Raw genomic sequence first — 26,062 nt, 5'->3', positions numbered from 1 at the left:
CGTGAAATCATTTGTAGTTCTTAAAGATGTTTTTGTCAGGTGTTTTTTCAAGGGTGTGGTAGGATGGCTTCAGGGCGCTGGGAGAAGCTTGGGTGGGGCTAAGACGCCTGGTTTTACAGGTCCGAATAAACCTTGTCAAAAGCTGAGTTCAGTGGGAATCCTTCATGGCTGGGTGGCTGGGAAATGATTAAACTATTTGAGAGAACAAGACAACAGCCCTGTCCTTCGGAAACGGAGCACATCACTCTTCACATCAGAGGTGTGAAGTATGAGTGATGCCACAGAGGGATCAGGCAGGTTAGGAGCAAACAAGGACACGATTCCAGCCTGGGAGTTCTTTGAAGAGGAGGGGGGGAAAGCACTCCCTGAGTGCTCGTGTGTGCGTCCATAAATCCCGGTAGCTCTGGCTCAGCAGGGGAGATGAGTTGTGCGCTGTGCTTGGGGAAGGAGGTGTCGATAGTAAAGGAAAGGAGGTGACAGCAACCCAGGCGTTTATTTGTCCCGCTTCCTGCTGTCACGCTGCTCTCTGCGGCCAGGGCGGGTTTTTCGATTGAAAGAGAAAAGGGCTTTTCTGGGCCGCGGGGCCGCGGTGGGTTCGCTCCGTGCGCCCCGGCGGGAGCGGCTCCCGATCCCGGTCCCGATCCCGGCGGGGATTCCCTCGGGAGCGGGGGCAGAGGGGCCGGCCCGGCCTCACATGACGGCGGGGGCGGGCCGGGCCCCGCCGCTCCCGGGGCTGCTCCTGCGGCTCCTGCGCTCGCCTTCCCAGCCGGTCCCGCGGCTCCGGACAGAGCGCTCCGGGCACCGCGGACAGAGCGCTCCGGGCACTCCGGCAGAGAGCTCCGGGCACTGCGGCCAGAGAGCTCCGGGCAACGCGGCCAGAGCGCTCCGGGCACTCCGGACAGAGCGCTCCGGTCACCGCGGGCAGAGCGCTCCGGGCACCGCGGGCAGAGAGCTCCGGGCACTGCGGGCAGAGAGCTCCGGGCAACGCGGCCAGAGCGCTCCGGGCACTCCGGCAGAGAGGTCCGGTCACTCCGGTCACCGTGGGCAGAGCGCTCCGGGCACTCCGGACAGAGCGCTCCGGTCACCGCGGACAGAGCGCTCCGGGCACCGCGGACAGAGCGCTCCGGTCACTCAGGCAGAGAGCTCCGGGCACTCCGGACAGAGCGCTCCGGGCACCGCGGACAGAGCGCGCCCGTCCCGCGGGGCTGCATCGCGCTGTCCCCTCGCTCCTCTCCGCTGTCCCCTCGCTCCTCTCCGCTGTCCCCTCGCTCCTCCCCGCTGTCCCCCGGCTCGGGCCGGGCCATGGCCGCCCCGCTGCCCCCCACGCCGCTGTTCGCGGCCGAGCGCGGGGCCGTGCTGGTGTCGTGCGCGCTGTCCTGCGTGGGCTCCGCGCTGCTGCTCTGCACCCACGCGCAGTGGCCGGAGCTGCGGACGCGGCCGCGGCAGCTGCTGCTCTACCTGTCCCTGGCGGACCTGCTCTCGGCCCTCTCCTACTTCTACGGGGTGCTGCAGGACTTCGAGCGCACCTCGTGGGACTGCGTGCTGCAGGGCGCCCTGTCCACCTTCGCCAACACCAGCTCCTTCTTCTGGACCATGGCCATCGCCCTCTACCTGTACCTCACCATCGTCAGGGGCTCGCCCACGGGCACGGGCTTGCTCTGGTGCTTCCACGCCGTGAGGTGGGTGCTGTGAGCTGCTGCTGCCGGCTGGGACCCCCGGGCACCCCCTCCTGCCGTGTTCTCTGCTCGGGATGGAGCCTCGGGTGTCGCTTGAGTTTCTGTGCTTTCCTTCTCCTCTTCTTCCTCTCAAATTCCTTTTCAACAGGGATTTTGCTGTCTTTTAACTAACCGACCCTGCTTGTTTCCCCTGTCTCTTCCCAAGTGAAGGGCTGGAGACATGGAAAAGTTAAAAATTTTTTGTTCAAGGTCCCTTAGAAAAATCTCTGGCAAGTTCTAATGACTGAAAATCCTGGCTTCTGCTTTCCCTCCAGTCTGCTCTGATATTCTAGAAATAATATAACAAAACTTGTGTCTGTGATACCTGTCTGCTGCTGCCCAAGCTTCCGTGTTTGGGATCTGTTTCCATGGGTCCCCAACTTCCCCCTCTCAGCCTGGCCCGTGGATCCTTCCCCTCTCCCCAGGCAGGTTGCTGTAGTTCCATACTCATAGGACAGTGTTGTCTACAAGTGATGAAACTGCTAGAAAAGCACTCGGAAGGTTGTTTTGGCATGTTTGAAAGCAAGACAAACCAGACCACAGCGTAGCTTTATGTCTCAGTTTCTGCTATTTAGGGTGCTGATTTTCCACATCATGTTTAGTAAAGGCTTTCATTATGCAATTGGAGCTTGTGGAATCATGTGCTACGTCCACACTGAGCAAAACAGTGATCCTTTAGTCCTCTGTGTTGCCAAGCTTTTGCAATAAATTATGAGGAGTGATCTGGTTTAAAAGGAAAAAAAGCTCTCAGGACAAGTACAGAATTTTCTTGGGTTTCTTAGTCAAATATTTGTCACCTTTGAGTTTCAAACAGCATCGTTTGGCAGATGACTGAACTAGAGCTGAGTCCAGGTGAGGATGGGCCAGAGAGAGACTTTGAGGCTGAGTGTGAACTTCAGCTCCTGCCCTGCCTGTTGGAATTGCTGCTTGACAGCAGGGGCAATGTGAGGGAGCCTGAGGGGACTGCACATGGCCCTGGCACACCAGGGTGGTGGTGAAGCTGAGGGAAGATGCAGTGGAAGGGTTTTGAGGTTATTTCATCTCCAGTAAATAGAGGGTTGCACTCTGAGAGCTGTGGTGAGGACGGGGTGCCGGTGAAGAGCCACGTGTTGCTTAATGGATGTAAAAAACAAGTCTGACGCCTTCCTGGGCATTCTGGCTCCATCAGGCACATCAAAGAGCTCAGGCAAATCTGGCCTGTTTGTAATTTTCCTGTCTGCTAATTGCCTGTGTGGCTTTTGTCTGTACTTCAGTTTCTCCATCTGGTTTAATGCTCCTCAGCATTACCAAGCTACCAAGCGTGGAAAGAACAGAGCCACTGAAACGGTGCTGGTGCAATCTGTGCACTCTCTAAAAACTCTAAAAATCCTGGAAGATTGCTCTAACCCCTGACATGGAGGGAGAGATGCTCAAACTGAGCTGCTTCTGGGTGAATTTGTTAGGTTTATGTTCAGTTCTTCACAATGAAAATGAAATGCCACCTTCAGTCCTTGGAATTGATCAGCACCACTTGCTCTTTTTAAAGGCTATCGAGCACCTCTGATCAGGTTCTGCTTTGTAAATGCCTCCTGTTCTGTGCAGAGCCAGTGTTTAAAGCTGCTTCTGCTTTACGATCTGTCTGAAAAGCCAGAGAAAACAAGCGAGGACGTGTTCCCTGCCCATCCCCTCGTGACACATCATCCTGCTTTCCTTCCCTGCACCTTTATTGTTATCTCAGTTACCTGAGAAATAAAATTCCGGACATAATGCTTGGAGGTGGCTCCCCCTCACCCTTTCCAGCATTTCAGGGTCCCCCTGGCTGTGGTGCTGGTGGGCTAAAAATCTGTTAGAACCACGCAAGTAGAACTGCTTCAAGCAGTGTATGGAGAGTGTCTTTTTGTATGTGAGTTGCAAGGGGTGGGTGAGGGAGAGCTGTTTGGAGCAAAAGGGAAGGTGGCAAAGGAAGATGGATTTAAGGATTTAAAGTTAAATTTCCAGTATTTTAGCATAGGCAAGAACCTGGAATTTTTTTCCCTTCCTAGCTTTGTAGGTTGCCAGTAGAGCCATGCAGGGACCATGGGGTGAGAGTCATCCCCAGACACCTTTGGGAGGGACCCAAGGCAGGATGGAGTTTTGTCAAGCAGGTTCCCTGTTCTTCACAAGCTCCTAAGGGCAAAGTGCTTGTAAAGACGAGTACTTGGTTAATGTTGGCTCTAACCAGAGACTCCTGATTCTTTAGCTGAGTGGAGCTGACTAAATACATGTTGGAAGTCAGTACCCGAAATTTTCCGGAGGGAAATCAGGATGTCACAGTGGATCGGACCTGTCAGACAGGTTTGTGCCACAGGGATTCCTGTGGTAACACATCCACCAATTCCAGAGAGCTGCAGCCTCTGCTTTGGTGTTAAACTTGTTGAGCTCAGATGAGCTTTGAAAACCAGCCTACCTCAGCTTTGGAAATACTTATATAGTTGTGAAATGTGAGTTCTGGCATCCAGAGTGCAAACGACCAGGCTGCCTCACTGCTCCTGAATTTCCAGGTGTCAGGCATCGTCTGGTTGGGTAACATCACCTTTGTTGTCAGAGAAGTTGATCCAAACTTGGGGTGAGGAATGGAGCAGACAGACAGAACCCACCTTGGCATTGTTTCCTGCTTGGCTTTTGATACCAATTGCTGCCAATGTTTGAAGGGTTTTCATTTCATGATCAGGCTGTGCAGATCATTATAAGCATAAATATACTTACTTTAAAAAATAGATGTATCTATAACATGCATGCTTATATATTAAAATATATGTGTTTATATATGTATTTACATTTATAACCATGCATGTTCATTGAGTGCCTGGGGTCATTTCATGCACTGCTGCACTGTTCATCTCAGCCCTTGATGGGCTGCCTCCTGCAGGATTAAACTGGGGCAGATTTGGAATTCTGGTTACAATGTGTGCTCAGAGCTCCTTCCTGGAACTGGCTGGGATATCCAGGAGCCTGATTTTTCACTCCTCACAGAGTAAAAATTCCTGTCCCCTGAAGGAACTGCCTGCAGGCCTGCTGGCAGGATGGCTCCTCGTCTAACCTGTGCAGGCAGGTGACAGCAAATCACCTGCTTCTGAGAGCCTCCAGGGAGGAAAAAGCAGCTGTGCAGCATAAATCAAAACGTGGTTATTGAGCAATCTGACCCAAGAAGACCAGGACAAGTCGAGGTGAACACTGCTGGAACTGATGGGTCCTCGCCTTGCCTTGTTTTGGTGTGACTGTGCAAAGATATGCTGGGTTGGATGATTTCTTAATTCACAGATGGCCAGGAGCTGTATTGGAGGAGTAAGTACGGCTGTGTCTGCCTTACAGGTGGGATTTCCAGTCTTTCTACAGAAAGGAGGAATCATTTTCCTTTGTCTCCCACACTGTGCCTAGATCCAGGTGTGCTTTGGAGAGGCCCAGCCTACATACTTGCTCTTTGGGGCTCAGAGGAATATTTCTGCCTCTCTGTTATCTTGGATCCTTTTTATTCCAGGCCTTACTCACACCTTGGGTGATGAATCCTGATTCTTCAGTTCCTGCATTCTCCTAGTTCAGTAACAGCATTGACGTTTTGCAGCCCTCCTGAATCTGTCATTTAGGAGCTCTTAAGAACAACCAGATCACCACTCTCAGTTCTCCTTTCCAGTCTGCTAAAATGGAGCTGAAGTTTATGGAAATGTCTGATTCCTTTCTAGATCCTTTCTAATTTCACTTTGTTGGTAATCCTTTGTGCTTGGTGTTAGTGGTAAATATCCATTCTGATCCCAGAATGCTGTTCCAGTGAAAATTAACTGCCTGTTAATGCAGCAGTTTTATTCTTCCTTTCACCAGTTATCTCCTGAAGGGTTTTAAGTGCCTTGCTCAGTGGTGTGTTATTGCCTCCTGTGGCCTCTCTGTGTCTGTACTTACACTGTCCTGTCTTACATCCACACACCATAATTTCATCTGGTTTTGTCTTAATTTTCTTTCAGTTTCAGGTCACTGTTGAGATCATTATTTAGGCAAATTCGTTTTTAAATTCACTTCCTTTTTCTTGGTGCCTGTGTGCCTTAAAATGGTTTTCTAAGGAAGTGCCATTTCTCTTGAATTCTTTACCTTAGTGCTCAGTTCTTCCAGGAGTGCTGAGAATGGAATGTCTTTGCATGTGCAGTTGTTTTCTGAGAAATTGCCAGTTTAACCAAAATGACTCGTGAATTGTGTGGAAACTTTCATGGTGGTGGTGACGTTTGGGATTTTTTTAGAAAGTCTGCTCTGATAACAGAGCGGGGAGGGCTTCCTGCAGCACAACTGTCCTTAAATAACAGCACTGGCTTGGATTAGCACTGCCTGTTCTGAGCTGAACCTTGAAACAAAATGTTCTAAATGTGCTGAAGAGTTGACTCTGAATTTTTTTACAGTATTATATTTACATTTGGTTCTTTCATGAGTCGGTGAATCCAGACATTGTTTAAGAGTAGGAAATGGGGTATTTTTGAAATCGAATATCATGGGATTATCTCTGATTCTACAGCTGGGCTATGGAGTTTCAGATAATCTGGTCAAGGCCCCTGCTGGCTATGGAATTTCAGATAATCTGGTCAAGGCAACTGCTGTTTGCCTGCATAGCCTGGTGTCTCTGAGACTGATTTTTGGGGGCAAGATCCTTCCCATGCTCCCTGCAGCTGCTCCAGGCTGTCAGTGGAAGACTGTATGAGAGCAAGACAGTCACGAATTTGTTTTCTCTGCACCTGGCGAGAGCAGGAGGGTTGTGCTGGAAGCTCAGTCTGAGCACTCTGAGCATTTGTGTCCTTTGTTGGTGCTGTGGCCCCCATCCCTCTCTCTAGGGTGGCTGTGGGGAGGGCAGGTGACACATTCAGCTGGATGCAGGGCACTGTTGTGGTGTAATTTTTGTTTGGGCTGGTGGGATTTTTCTGTTCTTCCTCATGGTTTCTTGTGGGCAGCCTCCACTGCTGAGTGACTTAATTCATGTGTCACCACAGTTATTTTTCTTCTAAATGCTTCCCTGTATTTGACTCTACTGTCAAGTGAGAAGCCAAAGTCACAGCTCCAGGTTGTGTGAATGTGGCTCCTCGTTGCTTTCTTAGCTTTTTGCTGTTACTGCCAGTATTTTTCCCTGGCTCTTTGTCCTTCAGAAATTATACTTTTGCTCCCAAAGTACTGACTACACCTTCACTTAAAAGCAAAGCAAGCAAACAAACAAACAAACCACTGATGGAATGAAGCTGTGGACTTCTTTGTGTGCTGAGTTTCACTTTGGAATCAGAAGGTGGGACTTGGCTGCTTGTGCTCGGAAAGCTCGGGATCAGCTGGCTGGGTCCTGCAGGAAAATCACATTTTACAGTGCCCTGGCCTTGTCAGATCCTCAACCTCCCTGAGTCCAGGAGGGAGTGGGAGAAGGGCAGGAGGTGGGCTGGGTGCTGCTGCCCTGGCTGCACCCTGACTGTGCTGTGCAGGCCAGGGGGGAGTGCAGCACATCTCTGCACCTCTGCCCTTCGGGGCTGGGGCTCCACATTCCCATGGAGGGTCTCCAGGAGGTGGATTTGCAGTCCTCGTTCATACACTGCCCAGTGCCTGTTTGCCACTTGCCCTCACCTGCTGCAGCAGCGCCGATGGTCTGGGACAAGCACTGGAATCCTGTCTTTGGAAGAATCCCTGGGTCTGCCACCCGTTTCCTGAGGTGTGGGGGCTCAGCTGAGGATGTTCTTGGCTTAACCTCGTTCTCTGTGTCCCCCCCTCAGCTGGGGTGTCCCCCTGGCCATCACGGTGGCGGCTGTGGCTCTGAAGAAGATCGGCTACGACGCCTCCAATGTTTCTGTGGGCTGGTGCTGGGTCAACCTGGATGCCGAGGATCGGCTCCTGTGGATGCTGCTGACGGGGAAGGTCTGGGAGATCCTGGCCTATGTGACCCTGCCAGTGCTCTACATCCTCATCAAGAAGCACATTAACAGAGCAGTGAGTATTCTGCTGGGTGATTCCATCCCCCCGTGCTCTTTGCTCCTTGTTTAGCAGCTGCACAGGCAGGAGCTGCTCCATGGCACTGAAATGTCCCCAACCCTGGGAGGAGCAGTGCCCCGATCCAGCAGCACCATCACACAGTGACTTAGCACAAGCAGGATGTAAAAGCCCTTTGAAAACGAGCAGGGATGTGGGATGTTCATGAGGGAAATGTTCAATGCTACAGTAAGAACTGAAACAAAATGTGAAGGACAAATTCAGCTTTAATCAGTTTTCTGCAGTTCCACTTGTACCAAGATTGGAATTCTCAAACCTCAGTCCTTTTAGTATCTCCAATGAAAGTTTGTGTTTATGAATTTAGTTTGTACTGGAGCTTAAAGCTCCATTTGGGAGTCCAGGAACTGGATGGCTTTGGGCACCACAGAGGAGACTCCCTGTCCTAGCAGGGGTTTGGAATTCAGACGTTCAGTTGTTGCTGTTCCTTGTGAACACACAGAATCCAGGCATCTAGGACAGCATTTGCACAGCAAACAGATCCAGATGAGAGTGGCAGAAGGAGCTGCACCCAGAGATTCCTTTTTTCTCTGGGTTGTGTTAGGGAAAAAGCCCCCCGTGTGGAGAGATGCCCTTCTGGAAATTCCTGCCTCTGCTTGTGGTGCAGCTGTGGTGGTGCTGAGGATGAACACAGCCCTGCTTAGGGCAGGATCCTGCAGAGGAGGTGGAAGAGCGAGGCAGTTTCCAGCAGCCCCAGCGTCCTGGGAAGGGAAGGGGAGCCGGGGAGAGTTTGCTGGTGCCTGTCAGCATCACCTGATGTGCAGCAGGCAGGACACGCTGTCCCGGCCGTGGTCAGAGATAGCAGCGTGACCTCCTGGAAACCTGACCCTGCCCGGCCGGGCTGCTGGCTGTGCCAGGGATTCCTGGGCACGCTGCTGTCCCTCCCCACCCCACTCTGGGAGCAGTGCTGAGGGCAGGCAGCTGCCCCCGTTCTCTCCTCGGGGGTCTGGGGGTTCAGGGCAGCAGCACACGGAGCCTCCTGGGCTGCCGCTCCTTGGCCGCAGCAGGAATGTTTGTGTTTCCGAAGGCAGAGTGTGGCTGCTGCTCACAGCTGTGCCCCTGTTACCCTCCTGCAGGGTGCAGGGATCCAGTTTGGGCTGGCAGGAGCCCCTGGGGCCGGGGTCCCGTGTCTGTAGGCTCTGCTCACGTCCTTGTCTCCCCCTCTCCCCGCAGCACGCCGCGCTCTCCGAGTACCGGCCCATCCTCCCGGGAGCCCCGGCCCTGCAGCCCCGCACCTCCATAGCAGACAAGAAGCTGATCCTCATCCCCGTCATCTTCATCTTCCTCCGCATCTGGAGCACGGTGCGGTTCATCCTGACCCTCTGCAACTCCCCCGCCGTGCAGAACTCCGTCCTGGTTGTCCTGCATGTGAGTGCTTGCCAGCAAACGCATCCGTGGGGGTGCCTGGGAGGGAGAGAAGGGTTTGGTGCTCGCAGTATCCCCTTTTTTGGCAGGATGAGAAGGGTTTGGTGCTCACAGTATCCCTTTTTTGGCAGGATGAGAAGGGTTTGCTGCTCGCAGTATCCCCTTTTTTGGCAGGATGAGAAGGGTTTGGTGCCCGCAGTATCCCCTTTGTTGGCAGGATGAGAAGGGTTTGGTGCTCTCAGTATCCCTTTTTTTGGCAGGATGGAGGGCTGCAAGAGCTGGGAGGGAGAGGAGGGTTTGGTGCTCTCAGTATCCCCTTTTTTGGCAGGATGAGAAGGGTTTGGTGCTCGCAGTATCCCTTTTTTTGGCAGGATGGAGAGCTGCAAAAGCTGGGAGGGAGAGGAGGGTTTGGTGCTCGCAGTATCCCCTTTTTTGGCAGGATGAGAAGGGTTTGGTGCTTGCAGTATCCCCTTTTTTTGGCAGGATGGAGGGCTGCAAGAGCTGGGAGGGAGAGGAGGGTTTGGTGCTCGCAGTATCCCTTTTTTTGGCAGAATGAGAAGGGTTTGGTGCTCTCAGTATCCCTTTTTTTGGCAGAATGAGAAGGGTTTGGTGCCTGCAGTATCCCCTTTGTTGGCAGGATGAGAAGGGTTTGGTGCTCACAGTATCCCCTTTTTTGGCAGGATGAGAAGGGTTTGGTGCTCTCAGTATCCCTTTTTTTGGCAGGATGAGAAGGGTTTGGTGCTCTCAGTATCCCTTTTTTTGGCAGAATGAGAAGGGTTTGGTGCTCTCAGTATCCCTTTTTTTGGCAGGATGGAGGGCTGCAAGAGCTGGGAGGGAGAGGAGGGTTTGGTGCTCTCAGTATCCTTTTTTTGGCAGGATGGAGGGCTGCAAGAGCTGGGAGGGAGAGGAGGGTTTGGTGCTCGCAGTATCCCCTTTGTTGGCAGGATGAGAAGGGTTTGGTGCTCGCAGTATCCCTTTTTTGGCAGGATGAGAAGGGTTTGGTGCTCTCAGTATCCTTTTTTTGGCAGGATGGAGGGCTGCAAGAGCTGGGAGGGAGAGGAGGGTTTGGTGCTCTCAGTATCCCTTTTTTTGGCAGGATGAGAAGGGTTTGGTGCCCGCAGTATCCCCTTTTTTGGCAGGATGAGAAGGGTTTGGTCCTCTCAGTATCCCTTTTTTTGGCAGGATGAGAAGGGTTTGGTGCTCGCAGTATCCCTTTTTTGGCAGGATGAGAAGGGTTTGGTGCTCGCAGTATCCCTTTTTTGGCAGGATGAGAAGGGTTTGGTGCTCGCAGTATCCCTTTTTTGGCAGGATGAGAAGGGTTTGGTGCCCGCAGTATCCCTTTTTTGGCAGGATGGAGGGCTGCAGGAGCAGTGGCTGCCCACAGCAGCAGCAGCAGCAGCATCAGCTCCGGGCAGGAGCTGCTCCAGCAGCATCTGGCGGCTGCAGGGGAGAGCTGCGCTGGCAGGGAGGGACAGGGCCCGCAGCCGGCAGGGAAAGCAGCTCCGGTGGGAGTGCTGGCTGGCTGTGCTCCAGCAGGGCTCAGCCTCCTGCTGCCCGACACCGGTGCCGGCCCGCAACAGCCGCCTGGTCCGCTTTCGGGTGCTTTTTGGGAAAAAGAAGGCTCATTTTTCGGAATTTGTTGTTGTCGTTGAGGTCAAAGTCGGTGACTGTCAGGACTGCAGCTGCTCTGACACGGCGTCTGCTCCTCTCTGGGGCTGCCCGTGAGAGCAGCCCTGGGTGATTCCTTTCCTGCCTTTGCAGGGAATTGGAAACACGTTCCAAGGAGGAGCCAACTGCATCATGTTCGTGCTGTGCACACGGGTGGTCCGGGCTCGGCTGCTCTCCCTCCTTTGCTGTGGTCACTGTGACGAGCTGGACTGGCCTGTGCAGGGATCCAACAGCTCCTGGCAGCGCCCACGGCCCCACAAGGACAAGGATGTGCCCGGCCCCGAACAGACGAAGCCGCTGCTCTCCAGCACCTGAGCTGCCTCTGTCTGCTGCTGATTCCTTCTCTCATGGTAAAAACCCAGAGTGAGCCTTTCCTCCTGCCCTGCCTGCACAGATCTGAGGTCTGGGAGCAGTGACAGGGGGCTTCTGCTGCTGCTCTGGGGGGTTCCCTGTCTGACTCTGCAGCCCCCATCATGCTCCCAAACCATTCACAGAACTGCTCTGCTCCCTTCCCTCTGAGCTGTTCCTCGAGCCTACAAAACGAGGAACTAAACTGCAGGGCTGTCTGGCCCACAAGGACAGGACACCAATCAAAACTGAAGAGGAATTGGTGTCTGTTTTTAGTGTGAAATGCCGCGTGCACACACATTTTGTCAGTACTGCACAGATCAGATGTTCAGTGCCCCAAGTTCCCCACAAGCAGATGCAGCCCCTGCTGCCATCATCATAGAGAGGGACAGAGGGGAAGTGATTCACCCAAGCTTGCCTAGAAAGTGTCTGGGAGCAAAAAATTGACAGAAGCTCTTCACTGCAGGTGCAGGATCCTTGGATTGGTCTATTTGTGTAAGCACCTCGTTTCCTGGGCTCAACCTCAGGAGTGATCATGGCAGAATTTATAGGGGTGTCAAACTTAATGTGGGCTCCTGTCTGTGAATCAGATATTGATAGAGCTCTTTGCAGTCCCAGAGTGCAGCTGAAGGAGGTAAAACCCAGAGCAGCTGTCCTGGCTGCTCAGATGGATGTGCTGGCATGTGCTGTCTCTTCAGGCAGAGTGTGAAACCTGCTATGAAAGGGCACTTTTGTACTCACCCTGCAGCTCACGCTCAGTCCAAAGGGTGAGTCTGGAGGGCAGGATGCCCATCTGGGCCATGGGGCATGGCAGGAATCAGAGTCCTGGGAAGAAGGCAGGCTGTTGGGAATGGCAGACCTCTCTCCATACACCTATTTCTCCTCCTCCCAGACCACACAGCTCAAAAAACCAAAGGACTTTTTATTTGTCATCAGCTGACATTTTTAACTTGTAGAAGAGGTTTTTGCAAAGGGAACAGGAGCCTCGTGAGCTGTCTGGGGAGGGAGGGCAGCTGCAGGCCCCCAGCTGTTCCAAAGCTGCTTTATTGGCCCGTGTTAGTCAAGTTTACAGCAGGCAGCAGAGTTACGTGGTGCAGAGTCCTAGGGGACTGTGGGCAGAGGTGAGTCCTGCTATTTCCTGAAGCCTTGGCATTAACTTTGTAATTATATTAGTATATTTAAGCCCTATTGTGCACAGGCTGTGTAAACATGGGGTGTCCTCAAGAGCTCATGAGCCCATTTCATGGGGCTGCTGAATGGCTCTGCTTCTCAGCATCCCTGGAGTCTTTGAAAGATAGCTGAAAGCACCTTATTTTTGCCACAGATGACTTCAAGAGGTTTTCTTCTCCTTTCAAAAAGCGTTTTAAAACTTCTAAAAGCTAAATAGAAACCATGATATCTCAACCTCTTGTGAATCCCACAAGGCTTGGAAAGAGGAGCTGTGTTAAACTTCTTGCAGAAAAGCAGGATAGAAATTTTAAAATTTTATCCAGCTTAGTATTATGCTATATTCAGTTTTTTTGGAGCCAGCCCTGAAGAAAAAAAAGTAAAATTGTCACCGACTTGGCTTAAGGGAAAACGAAACAGCAGAAAAAAACAACACAAAAAAAAAAAAAAAAAAAAAAAAAAATCAAAACAGATCCCATGTTGTCAGTTTGCCTTTTTCCATTACAGAGCTCTGAGAAATGCTTTTGGAGGAATGTGCCAGGGTTACATTTCCAGCTCCAGGGGTTCAGGGAATCGCTGGGCTGCGAACACCAGCTCTGGGCTGCAGCGCCTGCACTGACACACGGGGAAAGTCTGGGACATCTCTGACATCCTCAGATCAGAGAGGCCAGAGAGAGGAGAGCAGCCAACAGAAAACCTCTTAGAAACGTCTGTGGTTCGTAGCACTGCCGCTGAGGGCAGCCTAAATGCGAAAACAGAGGAGGAATAGCAGGGAAGGGGTGTGGAAGTGCCTGGCTGCTCCTGGCAGGGCCCCCTCTGTCCCCGCACCAGCTGTGAGTGCAGGGGAGGTGCCTCAGCCTTGGCTCTGAAGGTGTCCCTGACCTCTTCCCTGTCAGCATGGGCAGGGGGATTTTAGCAGGAGGGGCAGGAGGGGCTGAGGTTGGGGTGCCAGGCTGTGCCTGTTCCGCTGCTGCAGGGTGGCATCGCTGGCACCGCCAGCCAGCCCGCTCTCCTGGGCCAGGGCAAAGCGTGCCCGGGCTGCGGGGCGCTGGGACAGCCCCAGAACGTGACTGTGCCTGGTTCTGTGCAGGTGCGGGATGGAGCCAGAGCCCCACAGAGGGAGCTACAGCCCGGGGAAAGCGCCGCTGGAGAGGCTGAGCGGAGGAGAGGTCCCAGCCTTTGCTCTTCAGCTGTGCTCAGGATGCTCTGCGACAGGCTGTACTCCGGTTTCCTGGTTTATCTCCCCTCCTTCCCCTCACCCTCCACTGTAAATCTTAAAACTTGTTTGGGGTTTTGCTTTTCTGCCTGACGAGGCCGATGTGTGGTGAGTTCTGAGGTGAACAAACACCGTGGGGAAAAGTTGAGGAGCTGCTGGACGGACTGTCCTGGGCATGGACTTCAGTCGTGGGGTGTGAGCCTTCCCGGGAGCCCCAGCCTGGCTCCTGCCCTTCGCCTGAACGTGGGCAGCACCGTGCCAACACGTTTGGTTTGAGCTGGTGCTGGACGGACGGTTCCTCTGGATGGTTTATCCCTGCTCCTCGGTGGTTGGGGGCCGCTGTCTGTGGTGGCAGCACGGGGGCATCTCCTGAGGGAATCGGAGCCCTGCAGGCTCCCCTGGTGCTCAGGGATATTGGGATCCAGCAGGAACAGGAGCCAGGAGCAGGACAGAGCCTGGCTCTGAGCCCCAGAGATGCTCTGCTTTGTCTGTGCCTTGGGAGTGTTGTGTCGGACTGGGGAGGGCATGGGGCTTTGTTTGCTGTTCGGAGATAATGTTTTGCCTTATTCACGGCTCCTCACTTGCTTGGTTTTTAAGTATTTTCTCCAAGTTTTACAAAATAAAGTTCTGTTTCTTCACCAGGACGCTGCCCAGCATTGCATTCATGCAGCAAGAATAGGATCTGGGTTGGTTCTTGGTTCCAGAGCCGCAGCTCTGCTGCTGTTCCCTGCACAGTCCGTATGGATCCGGCCCTTCCCTGTTGCTGGGGGATCAGACTGCCAAATCTACCTCTTCCTTATTTGATTGGGGGCCATTTGTACAGCTGATAAAGCAGTGTCTGTTTATCACTTACTTTCAGGCAGATAATTTATTTCTTAAATCCTTGTTTCACCCCAAGGCCCGTTGTAGCTCAGGGGCCCAGAGTATTGAACTGGCCTTGCCTGAACATGCGATTCCTTCCCAAAATGCAGGTGAGAAGGTGCTGATGTCACTCGTGGACATGTTCTGTGGGCTGCCTCCTCAGGGTGGGAGTTGCAATGAACACTCTGCAGCATGGCTGGCTGCCAGCCCCTGCTCAAACATCCCCGTTTAGAGCTCACCACTAATGTTCTCCAGCAGATTTACTGTCCTGGAAACTAAGCTTGTCCTCTTAATCATTTTTTTCCCCCAAAGATATCAGGGTTTCATAGGATCCAGCCTTGAGCACAGACCATTAGGCTGAGAGTAAATAAATAAATAAAGGGGAACTCTTACCATGAGGTGGGTGAGGGTAGAGGAGACACCAGAGCACAGTTAAAGTCTCCAGGCCAGCACAGGCTGGGGTGAAGAGCAGATGTAAGAACCTTGATACCTGCTGTAGCTGAAATGGAAAATGTGCTTGTAAAATGCCTGTAAAACCAGCTTTTTGCTTGTTCCTGGCTCTGTCCTTTGCCCAAGTCCAACAGGATCCCAGCTGCTGAAGATGTCACACCCTTGCAATTGCTTTGAAAATCCAAGAAGCTGATTTACTATCCTGTCTCCCTTCATCGACCTCTTCCAACATCATCCCAGTGCCAACTACAACCTTGCAGATGTTTTTATCAGGTTCTTGCTGCGTTTGGAAAATATTCAAACTGTTCTGCTGCCATAAGCAAATATTTACTCCGATGAAGGGTCTTGGATGACAAACACATGTGTTCTCTTTGATTCCTGTATGTTTCAAGATTATTTCTTCAAGTTCAGGAACAGACTTTAAAGACTGTAACGCTAGGGAGCAGCGAGGAGTCCCCAGGCAGGTGCAAAGGAGGACTTTTGTTTGCAAAAACCCAGCCTTTTTATGCTGTTAGTCGGTTGTTAGTTTGCACAGTTTTAAGGCACAACAAACCGAATTTAACCAACCACCACACACCACGGTGTGGGCACGAGGCATTCACGTGGCGTGCCTCCCTTCCTCTATCCCAGCTGAGTCACTCGCCCTCACTCCATTTCTACTCAGGCTAAGTAACAGGCCAGAGCCATGATTTTTCCAGGCCTTCCCTGGACAGAGCTTTACCTATCGGTCACAGAAGACCGTGGCAGAGAATTCTCCTTCCCTGTCTTTACTGAGTGTCAGAGCAGCTGTCGTTCTGCCCAGAGCTCCCAGAGGTGGATACGTGGAACTCCATGATGGAAATTTGTACTCTTTGCATTTTCCCCACCTCTGGGGCAGAATTTTCCCTCTTGGCTGAAGATCTGCAAAGGGTGAGGACAACAGGAGTCGCTGAGTGAGTTGTGGGCTCAGCAGCTGTGACACAGGAGCGTCCTTGAGGTATGATCCCCATCAAGACACCTGGGAACAGTGTCCTTCAGTCTGTTCACTGAAAACAAATGCAATAAAAGAGAAATGCCAAGAAGTCTGGGGACTAAATTCCACTACCCTGAGAGCAGCCGGGCTCTGTTCTTCTTCCTGCTTTGGGGCACAGTGCTTCCACGTGGAGGAAGGAATGCTGCACAGCCAGAGAACGTGTGCAGGACACGTGGAAAAGAGCTGCTGCTCAAGAGGGTGCCTTTTGTTAAAGATACACAGCCCAATAAACAGCAGGTTTGGTTGCAGTTTCTCCAGCTGCTGGGGATATCTGTGAACTTTGCATCTCTCTGATAAACTCTAGGAGTTGTAGTGGATGATTAACAAGGTCCTGGGCTCTTAAAGCAAGCCCATAACAGAGAAGGTTAATACTGAACCAGCAGCACGTGGTGCATCTTGTGCTTGAGGAGGGAAAGGAACCAAAGTGCTTTGGAAGAGAGGCTGTCAAAACCCCAGCTCTGGGAGGATGAACTCTGAGAAGTGCAGGGGCATCTGAACCGGCTGGTCCGTGCGAGGTAGGACAAGAGCAGAGGGATTTGTGAATTTGTGGCTGCAGGGGGGTTGGTGGGGCTCAGCTGCAGTGCTGGGGCTCAGGGCAAACACCCTCTCTGTTGCCAGGGCTGCTCCCTGTGTTCCCTGATGCCGCAGTTGCTGGGCAACATCTCCAGCTGTGCCGTCCACAGTTGCCCAGGAGCTGCAGCTCTGTAGACTCACCTTGTCCTTGCAGAGATATCGGGGGAAACGGGCTCATTTTAGCGGCTTTGGTGATAAGTCTGCCCCGTCTGGTTGGAGAGGTGAGCCTGTGCCCCCTGGAGCTGGGCAGCACCTCTGTTTGAGACAGGATCTGGTAAAGAACATCTGACACTGCAACAGACTTGAAAGAAAAATGAGTTGAAGACATGGGAGAGTCAGGCAGAGGAAGGGAAGGACGAGGCACAGTGCCTTACCCCGCCGGTAGCGCCTGGCAGTGATCGGATGTGTTTGGAAGAGTCACAGTGGATCAGGGGAGGGGGGGAAGCCGAGGTTAAATGATTTGCTAGGAAGCTGTTTGTTAGAAGCAATGCATACAGCTTGCTCAACACTTACTGTGCCCACCAAAGCAGGATCAGAAGGTGTAAGACTATTGATAAAGGGAAGGAATCTTGACCAAAAATCCTGGTTTTAACCTAAAACTAACTTAAACTTGAAGTTTGGACTTGGGCCAGGGACATGAAGAGCATGTGCAGGGAAGCAAAGTGAACAGTTCAGAATGAGGAAGACCTTTTACTTCATCTGAGGAAGACCCCTGCCCACGACCACCAGAGGACACTTCACAAGCACAACGCGGATGTAAATGACTTTTGGGCTCATTGTAATACAAGGCGGGGCTAGGTGATGAATATGTATAGCCGTATTGGGAAACTTAACAACATGGAGCTTGTAACCCGATCTACACCAAGCTGAATGCAGCTGTCGGCACACATGATTTCGGAGGAGCGATCCCGCATGCATCCCAGCGCTGGAATAAACATACCTACTTTACTGCTTATTCCAGTAGTGGAGTCTTTCCGTATATCAGCAGAAGGGGTTTGTTTTTCTGTGCAGGGCGTTTCCATCCCCTGCCGTGGCTGCCTCGGCTGGAAGAACCTGTGCTCAGCATCTGGGATTCAAACACCGAAATGAAGCTGAAAGGAGGGAAGCAGGAGGGCTCCGAGAGCACTGAAGGTGCAAAGGGGGTGAGTATTGTGGCTGCCTACTTCCAACCTGAGTCTCCCACAGGGATACAGAATAAGCATTGGAGACCTGTGGGTACCTGTAAAGAGAGGAAAAGACCACGGTCTTTTGGGCTGAGATACCCACAGGGAGAGCAGAGATGTTTCTGTTCTTGAGCCCGGTTTGTGTCTGTCTGCACGCGGTGTTGCACCGAGTCTGGTGACTGCCTGCAGCTCTCCTACCCTGTAACTTCTGTGTCACTTTCCCCTTCTGTGTGTGAGTTTTCTTTCCTACTTTCTAATCAGCTTTAGGCTGCAGATGCTCCTGGATGGGGCTGCCTTTCACAGCAGTGTTTGGGGAGTCTTGCACAACGCGCTGCTCGGGGATGCCAGAGGTTTTCCTGAAAGTGCTGGATGTCAATAATTAACACCAGTGGCTCTTTTGAGCTCCTGGGATCGGGTTAACTGGGAGCAAGGCAGCTGCTTTTCATCACCGATGAGAGAATGTCAGCAGTGTACTCCTAGAAAATGGCCCTGGAAGCCTCAGCTTCCCCCGATCCTTTGTGTGAGATCAACTTGAATTTCGATCTCCCGTAACACCTTAAACTCTGCAGATCCCTGGAGCTGAACTGCCAGAGATTCTGAGGAATAGAAAGAAGCACCAGCAGCTTTTTGGACAAATGTTCAATCAGGAAATGACAGAGTCTTCATGTGGGACCTGAGCTGAGTGCTGGGACGGAAAACCTCGCAGACATTAAGGCTGATGACGGTGGCAGCAAACGAGATGAAAATGGAAAGTGACTTTATTGATGTAGCAGCAACGAGATGCATTAGTGAGCTATAAAACCCAGCCAGACAAAACCCCAACAACCCAGCTCTGTCAACACAGCCTGGGGGCTGAACAGCAGCTAAACTGTTGTGCAAAGGGAGTTGTTTGTAAGGCTGGGAATGTGTGCCCACAGCGGGGTTTGATCCCGCTCCAGATGGCAATTCCCCTCCTCTGCTCAAGTGCAAAGCTCTTGTACCCCTCAACCAAGGCCTCCGTGAGCTGCTTGGAAAAGTTCTAATTGGCTTCAGTGGCAATCAATTAGATCCATAAATAGCTCTATCCCAAAATGCAGAGGAAGAAGAAATGAACAGGAAAGGGATTTTGCCACTTGATGCAAAATCACTTCTTTTTAAAGCTTTCCTGTGCCAATATCCTGTGTTATTCCACTACCCAATTTGCATGTTGGAAAAAGAATAATTGCAAACAACTTTTTTTCCCTGCGGGGTGGTTTTTTAAGAATGATGACTTGAAAAAAAATTAATCATCCAAATGATTCATCAATACCAGCAAAGCAGAGTGAATGACTGTAATGACTGTGGGGATATCAAGCAGAACAAAATGAGTTGTAATGAAAACTACCCACTGGGCTTTTATATGCAGTAAAATGAAGGGAAAAACACAGAAAGCAAGACTTTGGGTATTTCTTTGTTTTTATTGAATGTTATTAATGCCTAAAAGCCAGACCCACTTCTAAGGTGGTGGTTATGCTTTTTTCTTTCCCTCCACAGAAAATGACAATTTCCCTGGCCCTGGTAGCTCTGATTTCTGCGTTTGGATCTTCCTTCCAGTACGGCTACAACGTGTCTGTGATCAACTCTCCTGCCCCGGTGGGTTGTGCTTGGGAGCAGGGTCAGAGCAGAGCAAGGCAGATGTAGCATTACACACATGAAATGTACTTTCTGGGTGTTTGTGGGCAGGGGCCCGTCCCCTCTTTGTGCCTGGGGCAGATGAGCCATGGGGTGCCTCCCCCTCTGGGAACCTGGCACATCCTATAGGGCAGGACACCCTGTAGGAACAGTTACCCAGCCCAGCCTTCTCCATCCCTCTCTTGGGATTCATTTCCCAGCTCACCCCATCTGGTTTTTTTTATCAAGACAGTAGTTTAGAGCTTTATGGCATTTGTTATCTGGCTTTTACAGCACGAAATTGTATTTACTGTTCTAAAGACGCTTTGTGTTTCATTCCAGTACATGCAAGACTTTTACAACAGAACCTACCTGGACAGGACTGGAGTGCCCATGGACAGCAGCTTCCAGACGCTGCTCTGGTCCCTCACCGTGTCCATGTTCCCCCTGGGTGGCCTGTTCGGGTCCCTCATGGTGTGGCCTCTGGTCAACAACTGTGGCCGGTAAGTGGGAGCCGTGCCCGAGGTGCTGCCCCAGGATTTGGGATCAGATAAGATTCACCCCGTGGTGACTCCACCTTGCCCAGCCCTTCAGGAGCATGACATTGCCACACACCCCCTGAGGCTAAAGCAGGTGGGATGAGGGTGGATTGCTGGGCTCAGCCACAAGCTTTGTCCCCCCAGTGTAAAGGAATTTATGTGGTTCTGGTATGGCCAAGGCCAGGCTGTGGGCTGGGCACTGAGCCAGGCAGAGCAGGGAGGAAAGTCCTGGGATCCCAGCTCAAGCCCACATCTGCTGCTCAGGTTTCCTGACAAACTTCACTTCTTCCTGGAAGCCTTCATTGCCTGCAGGAAAATGTGACAATTGCCATTTTCTCTCCTCACTCAGTTTTTGGGATGATGATTCGTTTGGGTTTTGGACAGCAGGACACAGAGGGGATCTATCTGCAACTTAGAAACACCCTGCTGACTGTCTCCTTTCCTGTTACTTTGCAGAAAGGGCACTTTGCTGATAAATAACCTCTTTTCCATCGCTGCTGCAATCCTCATGGGAACCTCAGAGCTAGCAAAAACCTTTGAAGTAATCATCCTTTCCCGTGTTATCATGGGAGTATTTGCTGGTAAGTGGATGGTAAAGGGAGAGCAATAAATATTCCCTGGGCTGTGTAAATGTGTTGCATTCTCCCAGCAGATGCTTTCACAGGTAGCACACTTTAGGAGCTGCATGACAAGGCTGTGCTTTAGCAGTGGTGCAGAAGTACTAAAGATCTTCGGGAGATAACGGCCCTGGGACTGGGATTGAAGCTGCAGGGAGGAGATGTGTGTCTGTAAATGCAGCAATAAACATCTGCTGGGCACTGCAGCTCCCACAGCCAGCAAGCCTGCTGAGGATAACCTGTTTTCCCAGACACAGCAGATAGTCTACTTTTTTCCTTTTTAACACAACCAGAATAACCCATCAAAATCATTGCCAGGTCCAATAATCCAGTCCTGGAACTGACTGTTCCTCCTGCAGGAGAAAAGAAATGTTAAAAGGGAGAGCAAAGGGCTCAGAGCCACAGAGGCAGAGGGAAGCCAAGGACATCTGTGTGTTGCTGGTGTGGCTTTATTGGAGCTGCAGTAACAGGGGACAAACAGAACCATGCTGGGTAGCCCAGCAGAGCCAGGTCTATGAGGGTCCTGAGAGCATTTACACTCAATTATCTGGCTTTGGGCTGTCGAGGCTGGCACACTCCATGGTTTGTTAATGAGCTGGGGTAGCCTGTAGAGATAAATTTCCTGCCTTAGCTCACCAATTGTAATTGCTGCATGTACAGATCAAGTTGCTTTCCCAAGCCAGTTTCTTGTTTTCCTTTTTTTTTTAGTCCAATGGTTTTATTTTGGCTTTTGACTCTCAAACCTGGCAGCTGCTCTCAGCACTGGAGCTTGGAATAAATGTTAAGGGTCTTGTTAAATGTGATCCCTCTTTCCAGTTATTTATAACCCACAAACAAATCCAGCCTGGCTGCCCTGACTTGTCCTTCTCAGGCTGACCTCACCTGAACTGTGGATGTTGTGCCTGGGGAGGATCTGGGAGGATCCAAGTGTCACCCTCCAGCACCAGTGGCACTTGTTTCCGTGCTTTTTAGGCCTTTTAGCTTTCAAGTATCAGCCTGATAACCTTTGTAGCCCCTGGCTCCTGAAGCCTAGGAACTCTAGAAATGTCAGATAAGAGTCTCCCGTGGTCATTTGATTCCAGGAATTTGGGGGCTGCCAGGATTTACAGCGTAAGCACAGGAGCTGGTAGCTCGCTGGGGTCACTGTGGGCAGCCCTAGAACGTTCCTCAAAATAACCCATGTCCCTGGTGTCCTTATTAGAGCATAAATACCTATTCCAGCAAGCCACCTGCAAGACACCTCTGACCAGCAAAGCTCTCAGCGTTACTGAGCAGGGAATTTTTAAAAGCAGACACAAAGTCATTTCCTTCCACTTTCACATCAGCATGTTTGGATGCTGATTTCTCCTCTTGTTTTAGAGGAAGCAAAAGTTCCTCTCTTATACTTGGAGTTTGTTTACAAATCTGTAGCAGCACAATTTTTCTTTGTGTGTCTTGTGCTGCTCCTGGCAGACCCTGCTGGGAGAAAGCTGCTTTTAGGAGGATAAACACTGAGAGCCCCCAAATCATCTGCTGGCTCTGTAGGCAAGGCAGGCTCCCACTAACTCTGTCAGACTCCAAAAATGCTTTGCTGCCCAGCAGTTGGTTATCCAGGCACTCAAAGCAGAAGGGTTTGAGTGTGAAGTTTCTGCATGTCCTGTGGTTCATCAGGAATCTCTTTTGCCCCCACGGGAAATCAGAGCTGCATGTCTAACACTGCTCTCTTAACTGCTAGGTCTGGCTTCCAATGTGGTTCCCATGTTCCTTGGAGAAATGTCCCCCAAAAACCTGAGAGGTGCTATTGGGGTGGTCCCACAGCTCTTCATCACCATTGGCATCCTTGCAGCTCAGATCCTTGGTCTCAACAGCATCCTTGGCAATGCTAAAGGTAAAGCTCCGGCTCAGGGCCTCTCTGTGGGCTCCACAGGGGGAGGATTTCTCTCAGCTGATGTCTCGTGTCCTTGCTGCAGGGTGGCCTGTGCTGCTGGGGCTCACTGGGATCCCATCCCTGATTCAGCTCCTGACATTGCCCTTTTTCCCCGAGAGCCCCAGGTACCTGCTCATCCAAAAGGGCAACGAAGAGCAGGCACGGAGAGGTACGGTCCATCCTTCCTTGGAAGGCGAGGTGGGGTGGGATGGATGTGACTGTGGGACGTGGCTGACAGCAAGAGAGTGTGAAATTCTCCACTGCTGTGTTGCTGGGGGGTGGAATTCTTGGAACACTGCTCCTTTCCCTGCATGTGTGGATCCCCGGGTTCCCACCACGGAAGCACTGCTGCCCCGGGTCACACATTGCTCTGCTCTGGTCTGAAGCAGGACAGCTCTCTGTAAACCTGGGGCTCACAACTCCCTGTGCTCTCCCCACCAGCTCTGCAGAGGCTGAGGGGCTGGGAGGACGTGGATGATGAGATAGAGGAGATGTACCAAGAGGACCGGTCAGAGAAGGAGGAGGGGCAGTTCTCTGTGCTCAGCCTGTGCACCTTCAGGGGCCTGAGGTGGCAGCTCATCTCCATCATCGTCATGATGATGGGGCAGCAGCTCTCGGGGGTCAATGCGGTGAGTGGGGAAGGCCAGGGGGGTACAAACAAAGGGGTGGGGCTGCAGAGGGGCTGAGGGGGGCAGTGCTGACACAGGAGACAAACCTGGGAGTGCCCCTTCACCCAGGACACACCCAGTGTCACACTGGCGTGGGTCGACCCTGGCCAGTACCAAATCCATGGACGAGGTACAGGGTCAGGCTGCCCTGTTAAGGATGATTGGAATGCTTTTAGAGTGAAGGGCTTGTGCCCACATCCAAACACCAGTGTCTCCAGAAAGGGACCAATTCAGTCCTCAGGCTTCTGTGCACCAGTGCCAGGATTTAAAGCAGCCAGAAGGGGGTTCCCATGTTCTGCCTCTGGCCACGTATAGACACAGCTGTGGTTCTGCTGCAGGTCTTCTACTACGCAGACAGAATCTTCGAGTCAGCAGGAGTGGACAGCAGCAGCATTCAGTACGTCACGGTATCCATAGGTGCCATCAACGTCGTCATGACTTTGCTTGCTGTAAGTTTGTGCTGGGGCTCTCTGAGTTCAGACTTGTGCAGTCTCCCCTGCCCCTGTTTAAATTAGGTTGTGCTCATGGAATCCTACAGTCGCAGAATGGTTTGGGCTTGGAAGGGACCTTAAAGATCATCTCATCCCAAAACCTTTCAGTAGAGAGTTATTTGCTGGGAGATGCTTTCCACGACAGATGCCCTGTGGTGCCCGTGGATGAAAACATCTGCAGCAAGTGCTGAGCCCCTGGTGTCACCCCTCTCCTGTCTCTTCCAGGTTTTCATTGTGGAATCCCTGGGGAGGAGGATCCTTCTCCTGGCTGGCTTTGTGCTGTGCTCTGCCTCCTGTGCAGTGTTAACCCTGGCCCTCAATCTCCAGGTGTGTCTGAATGGCTCAGGTGGTCCCAGCCATGATTTCTGGACTTCCCAGGGAGCAGGCCATTGGAATATTTGGAGGATGGTTCTACACCCTGGGGAGGAGGGGTGAAAGGTCTCTGTACCTGTGTATTACCAAGAGAGAAGCCAGGAAAAGCTGTGATCCTGCTTGCCTGAATGCTCCTCCCAGGATGTCACGTTCATAGTCCCTGTTGCATCCCTTTGGCAGCAAGGATCATACCCAGGCTGGGATTTCTGTGTCTGATCATGGACACACCTGGCACTGGAGGGTGGCACTGCCTTCAGAATGCCTCCACATCTTACTGGGAACAGTGCCTCGAGTGTGCTGGTGATGTTCAGACAGGAACCATGTCTAACCTGTGATTCAATCCCTGCAGTCCACTATCTCCTGGATGTCCTACCTCAGCATAGCCTGTGTCATCATCTACATCATTGGACACGCCATTGGTCCCAGTAAGTACCCACAGCCTGCCCAGTCTCCCCCACAAGCCAGGTAAAGCCAAGTGGTATGTTCAGTTTCAAACCAAAACCTTTGTGGAGCTCATCCAGGGAGGCTGAATTTCATCTCTGTGTGGCCATGCCCCATGCAAGTCATTTCATTGCCCCATTGTTTTCTTTGAATTTAATCCTTGTTTAATTTGCTGGGTGCTTCTAAACACTGGTAGTTAGAAACCACTGTCTGCCACTGAAATGAGCTGTCTGATTAGCAATTCCAAGTGAGGGGATTGCCTCTGGGATTTCCTCACCTGCAGCTGCCCTGCAGGTCCCATTCCTGCTGTGATGATCACGGAGATGTTCCTGCAGTCGTCCCGGCCCGCGGCGTTCATGGTGGGGGGCTCTGTGCACTGGCTGAGCAACTTCACCGTGGGGCTGCTGTTCCTCTACATGGAGGTAAGAACCAACCACAGGGCAAAACCTCGTCTGAAAATCGGCCTCTTCACCCCTGTGCTCTTACAGAGAGGCTTTGAGGAGCTGTAAATGCACTCCTTGGTTCCCAGAACCTGTGTGTTAAGGGCAAGAGACTGATGTTCATCAGCATTTTCTTATCACACCTGGCTTTGAAAGAAAGCAGTTTCTTTGCCAGGTAAATGTCTCATCCTGAGCTCAGGAGCGTGGAAAAGATGACAAATTCCCCATCTCCCACTGCAGGATGTGCCTTGGGGGGACAATTTTAGCTTCTGAAATCTGGGTGTCCAGTTCACGCTGCCCCCAGGAAGTGACCCATAAACTGCTGCAGTCCCTGACTTTAACCTGTGCAAAGGGAGCTGCTGAGTTGGGTTTGATTCGTGGAGCAGACCCTCACCCTCCTTTCCCAGTCAGTTCCCAATAAACCTGTGCTGGTGGTTTGAGAAGACAGAATCTAGACCCACCCCAACTTTGAGTCGTTCAGCTCAAACTATGAGCTGCGTTTTCTGTAGCCAGTGCAGGGTCCTGCATGTCCAGAGCAGGTAATTCCCACCTGGAATGTTGCCCTGATCCCTGCTCTCTCTTGTCACTGCCCTAGGCTGGGCTGGGGCCCTACAGCTTCCTCATCTTCTGTGCCATCTGCCTCTCCACCATGATTTACATCTTCTTTATTGTTCCTGAGACCAAGAATAAAACCTTCATGGAAATCAACAGGATCATGGCCAAGAGGAACAAAGTGGAGATTCAGGAAGACAAAGAGCTTAAAGATTCCTTCCCCCTAGGCAAGCAGGAGGAGAAGGAAACACTCTCCAGCAGTGAGATGTGACCCAGCTGTGTTTGGCCTGACACGATCTGTTCAGCAGGAAAACAAATACAGGGATTCCTGCTTTGATGCTGATCTGAGAATCACGGAACTGTTAAGGCCAGAAAAGACATTTAAAATCAAATCCAGCCGCAAACCTGATGTTGCCAAGTCCTCCTCTTGTCCCAAGGAAAGGGAAATGTCCTCAGCCAGCTCAGTTCTGTGACCAAGCAGCCGATGACCTGAGGTGATGTGTGTCCCTGGTGTCCTGAGTGACACGTCCCGGGGGACACACGCCAGCCCTTCGGCTGGGTGTGGGGCAGTTGTGTGCAAGGAGTGCACTAAATTCCTCTGAGGAATTGTCACTTGTGTGCTTGAGGGTCCAGCAAGGGGAAATTAAATTTAATTTGTTATATCAGTGTGCCACCCTCTGTTTTGAAAAAAGCAGAATTGTTGAACAGCCTGGCACGGATTTGGTGTGGTTGATGGAGAATCCTTCACATGATTTGCTTTAACCTTAGAAAATTAGGTTATATATATAATATCCCTGCCCTCAAATTTGTGATATGTAAGTGTTGGAAAAGGAGCTGTTTCTATGCTCTGTCTCTAC

The 26,062-nt window shown here is 51.7% G+C and overlaps 2 protein-coding genes across 4 annotated transcripts; both read left to right on the top strand.

Annotated features, from left to right (window-relative positions):
• The first annotated feature begins 782 nt into the window (after positions 1 to 782).
• GPR157 (G protein-coupled receptor 157) lies at positions 783 to 16,047 on the top strand. Of its 2 annotated transcripts, XM_069035049.1 has the most exons (5): positions 784 to 1,679; positions 7,457 to 7,670; positions 8,901 to 9,095; positions 10,854 to 11,110; positions 13,366 to 13,453. In XM_069035049.1, exons 1-4 carry the CDS (start codon positions 1,303 to 1,305, stop codon positions 11,073 to 11,075), a joined length of 1,008 nt encoding a protein of 335 aa, XP_068891150.1. In that variant the 5' UTR covers positions 784 to 1,302; the 3' UTR covers positions 11,076 to 11,110; positions 13,366 to 13,453. The 2 variants fall into 2 exon arrangements, with proteins under 2 accessions (XP_068891151.1, XP_068891150.1); XM_069035050.1 differs by lacking the exon at positions 10,854 to 11,110 and having other exon boundaries at positions 783 to 1,679; positions 13,366 to 16,047.
• Positions 16,048 to 16,193: 146 nt separating this feature from the next.
• LOC138121486 (solute carrier family 2, facilitated glucose transporter member 5-like) lies at positions 16,194 to 25,867 on the top strand. Of its 2 annotated transcripts, XM_069035048.1 has the most exons (13): positions 16,194 to 16,329; positions 17,399 to 17,529; positions 19,063 to 19,161; positions 19,522 to 19,682; positions 20,175 to 20,299; positions 22,050 to 22,202; positions 22,285 to 22,410; positions 22,683 to 22,870; positions 23,248 to 23,358; positions 23,626 to 23,727; positions 24,122 to 24,197; positions 24,508 to 24,635; positions 25,249 to 25,867. In XM_069035048.1, the coding sequence occupies exons 2-13, from the start codon at positions 17,473 to 17,475 to the stop codon at positions 25,474 to 25,476; spliced, it is 1,554 nt and encodes a 517-aa protein (XP_068891149.1). In that variant the 5' UTR covers positions 16,194 to 16,329; positions 17,399 to 17,472; the 3' UTR covers positions 25,477 to 25,867. The 2 variants fall into 2 exon arrangements, with proteins under 2 accessions (XP_068891149.1, XP_068891148.1); XM_069035047.1 differs by lacking the exons at positions 16,194 to 16,329; positions 17,399 to 17,529 and adding an exon at positions 18,325 to 18,971.
• The last annotated feature ends 195 nt before the right edge of the window (positions 25,868 to 26,062 follow it).

This window comes from Aphelocoma coerulescens, chromosome 21 (assembly GCF_041296385.1).
Source record: "Aphelocoma coerulescens isolate FSJ_1873_10779 chromosome 21, UR_Acoe_1.0, whole genome shotgun sequence".
NCBI lineage: Eukaryota > Metazoa > Chordata > Aves > Passeriformes > Corvidae > Aphelocoma > Aphelocoma coerulescens.
The sequence above is the reverse complement of the archived record's forward strand: the minus strand, read 5'-3'. Positions and strand labels throughout refer to the sequence as shown.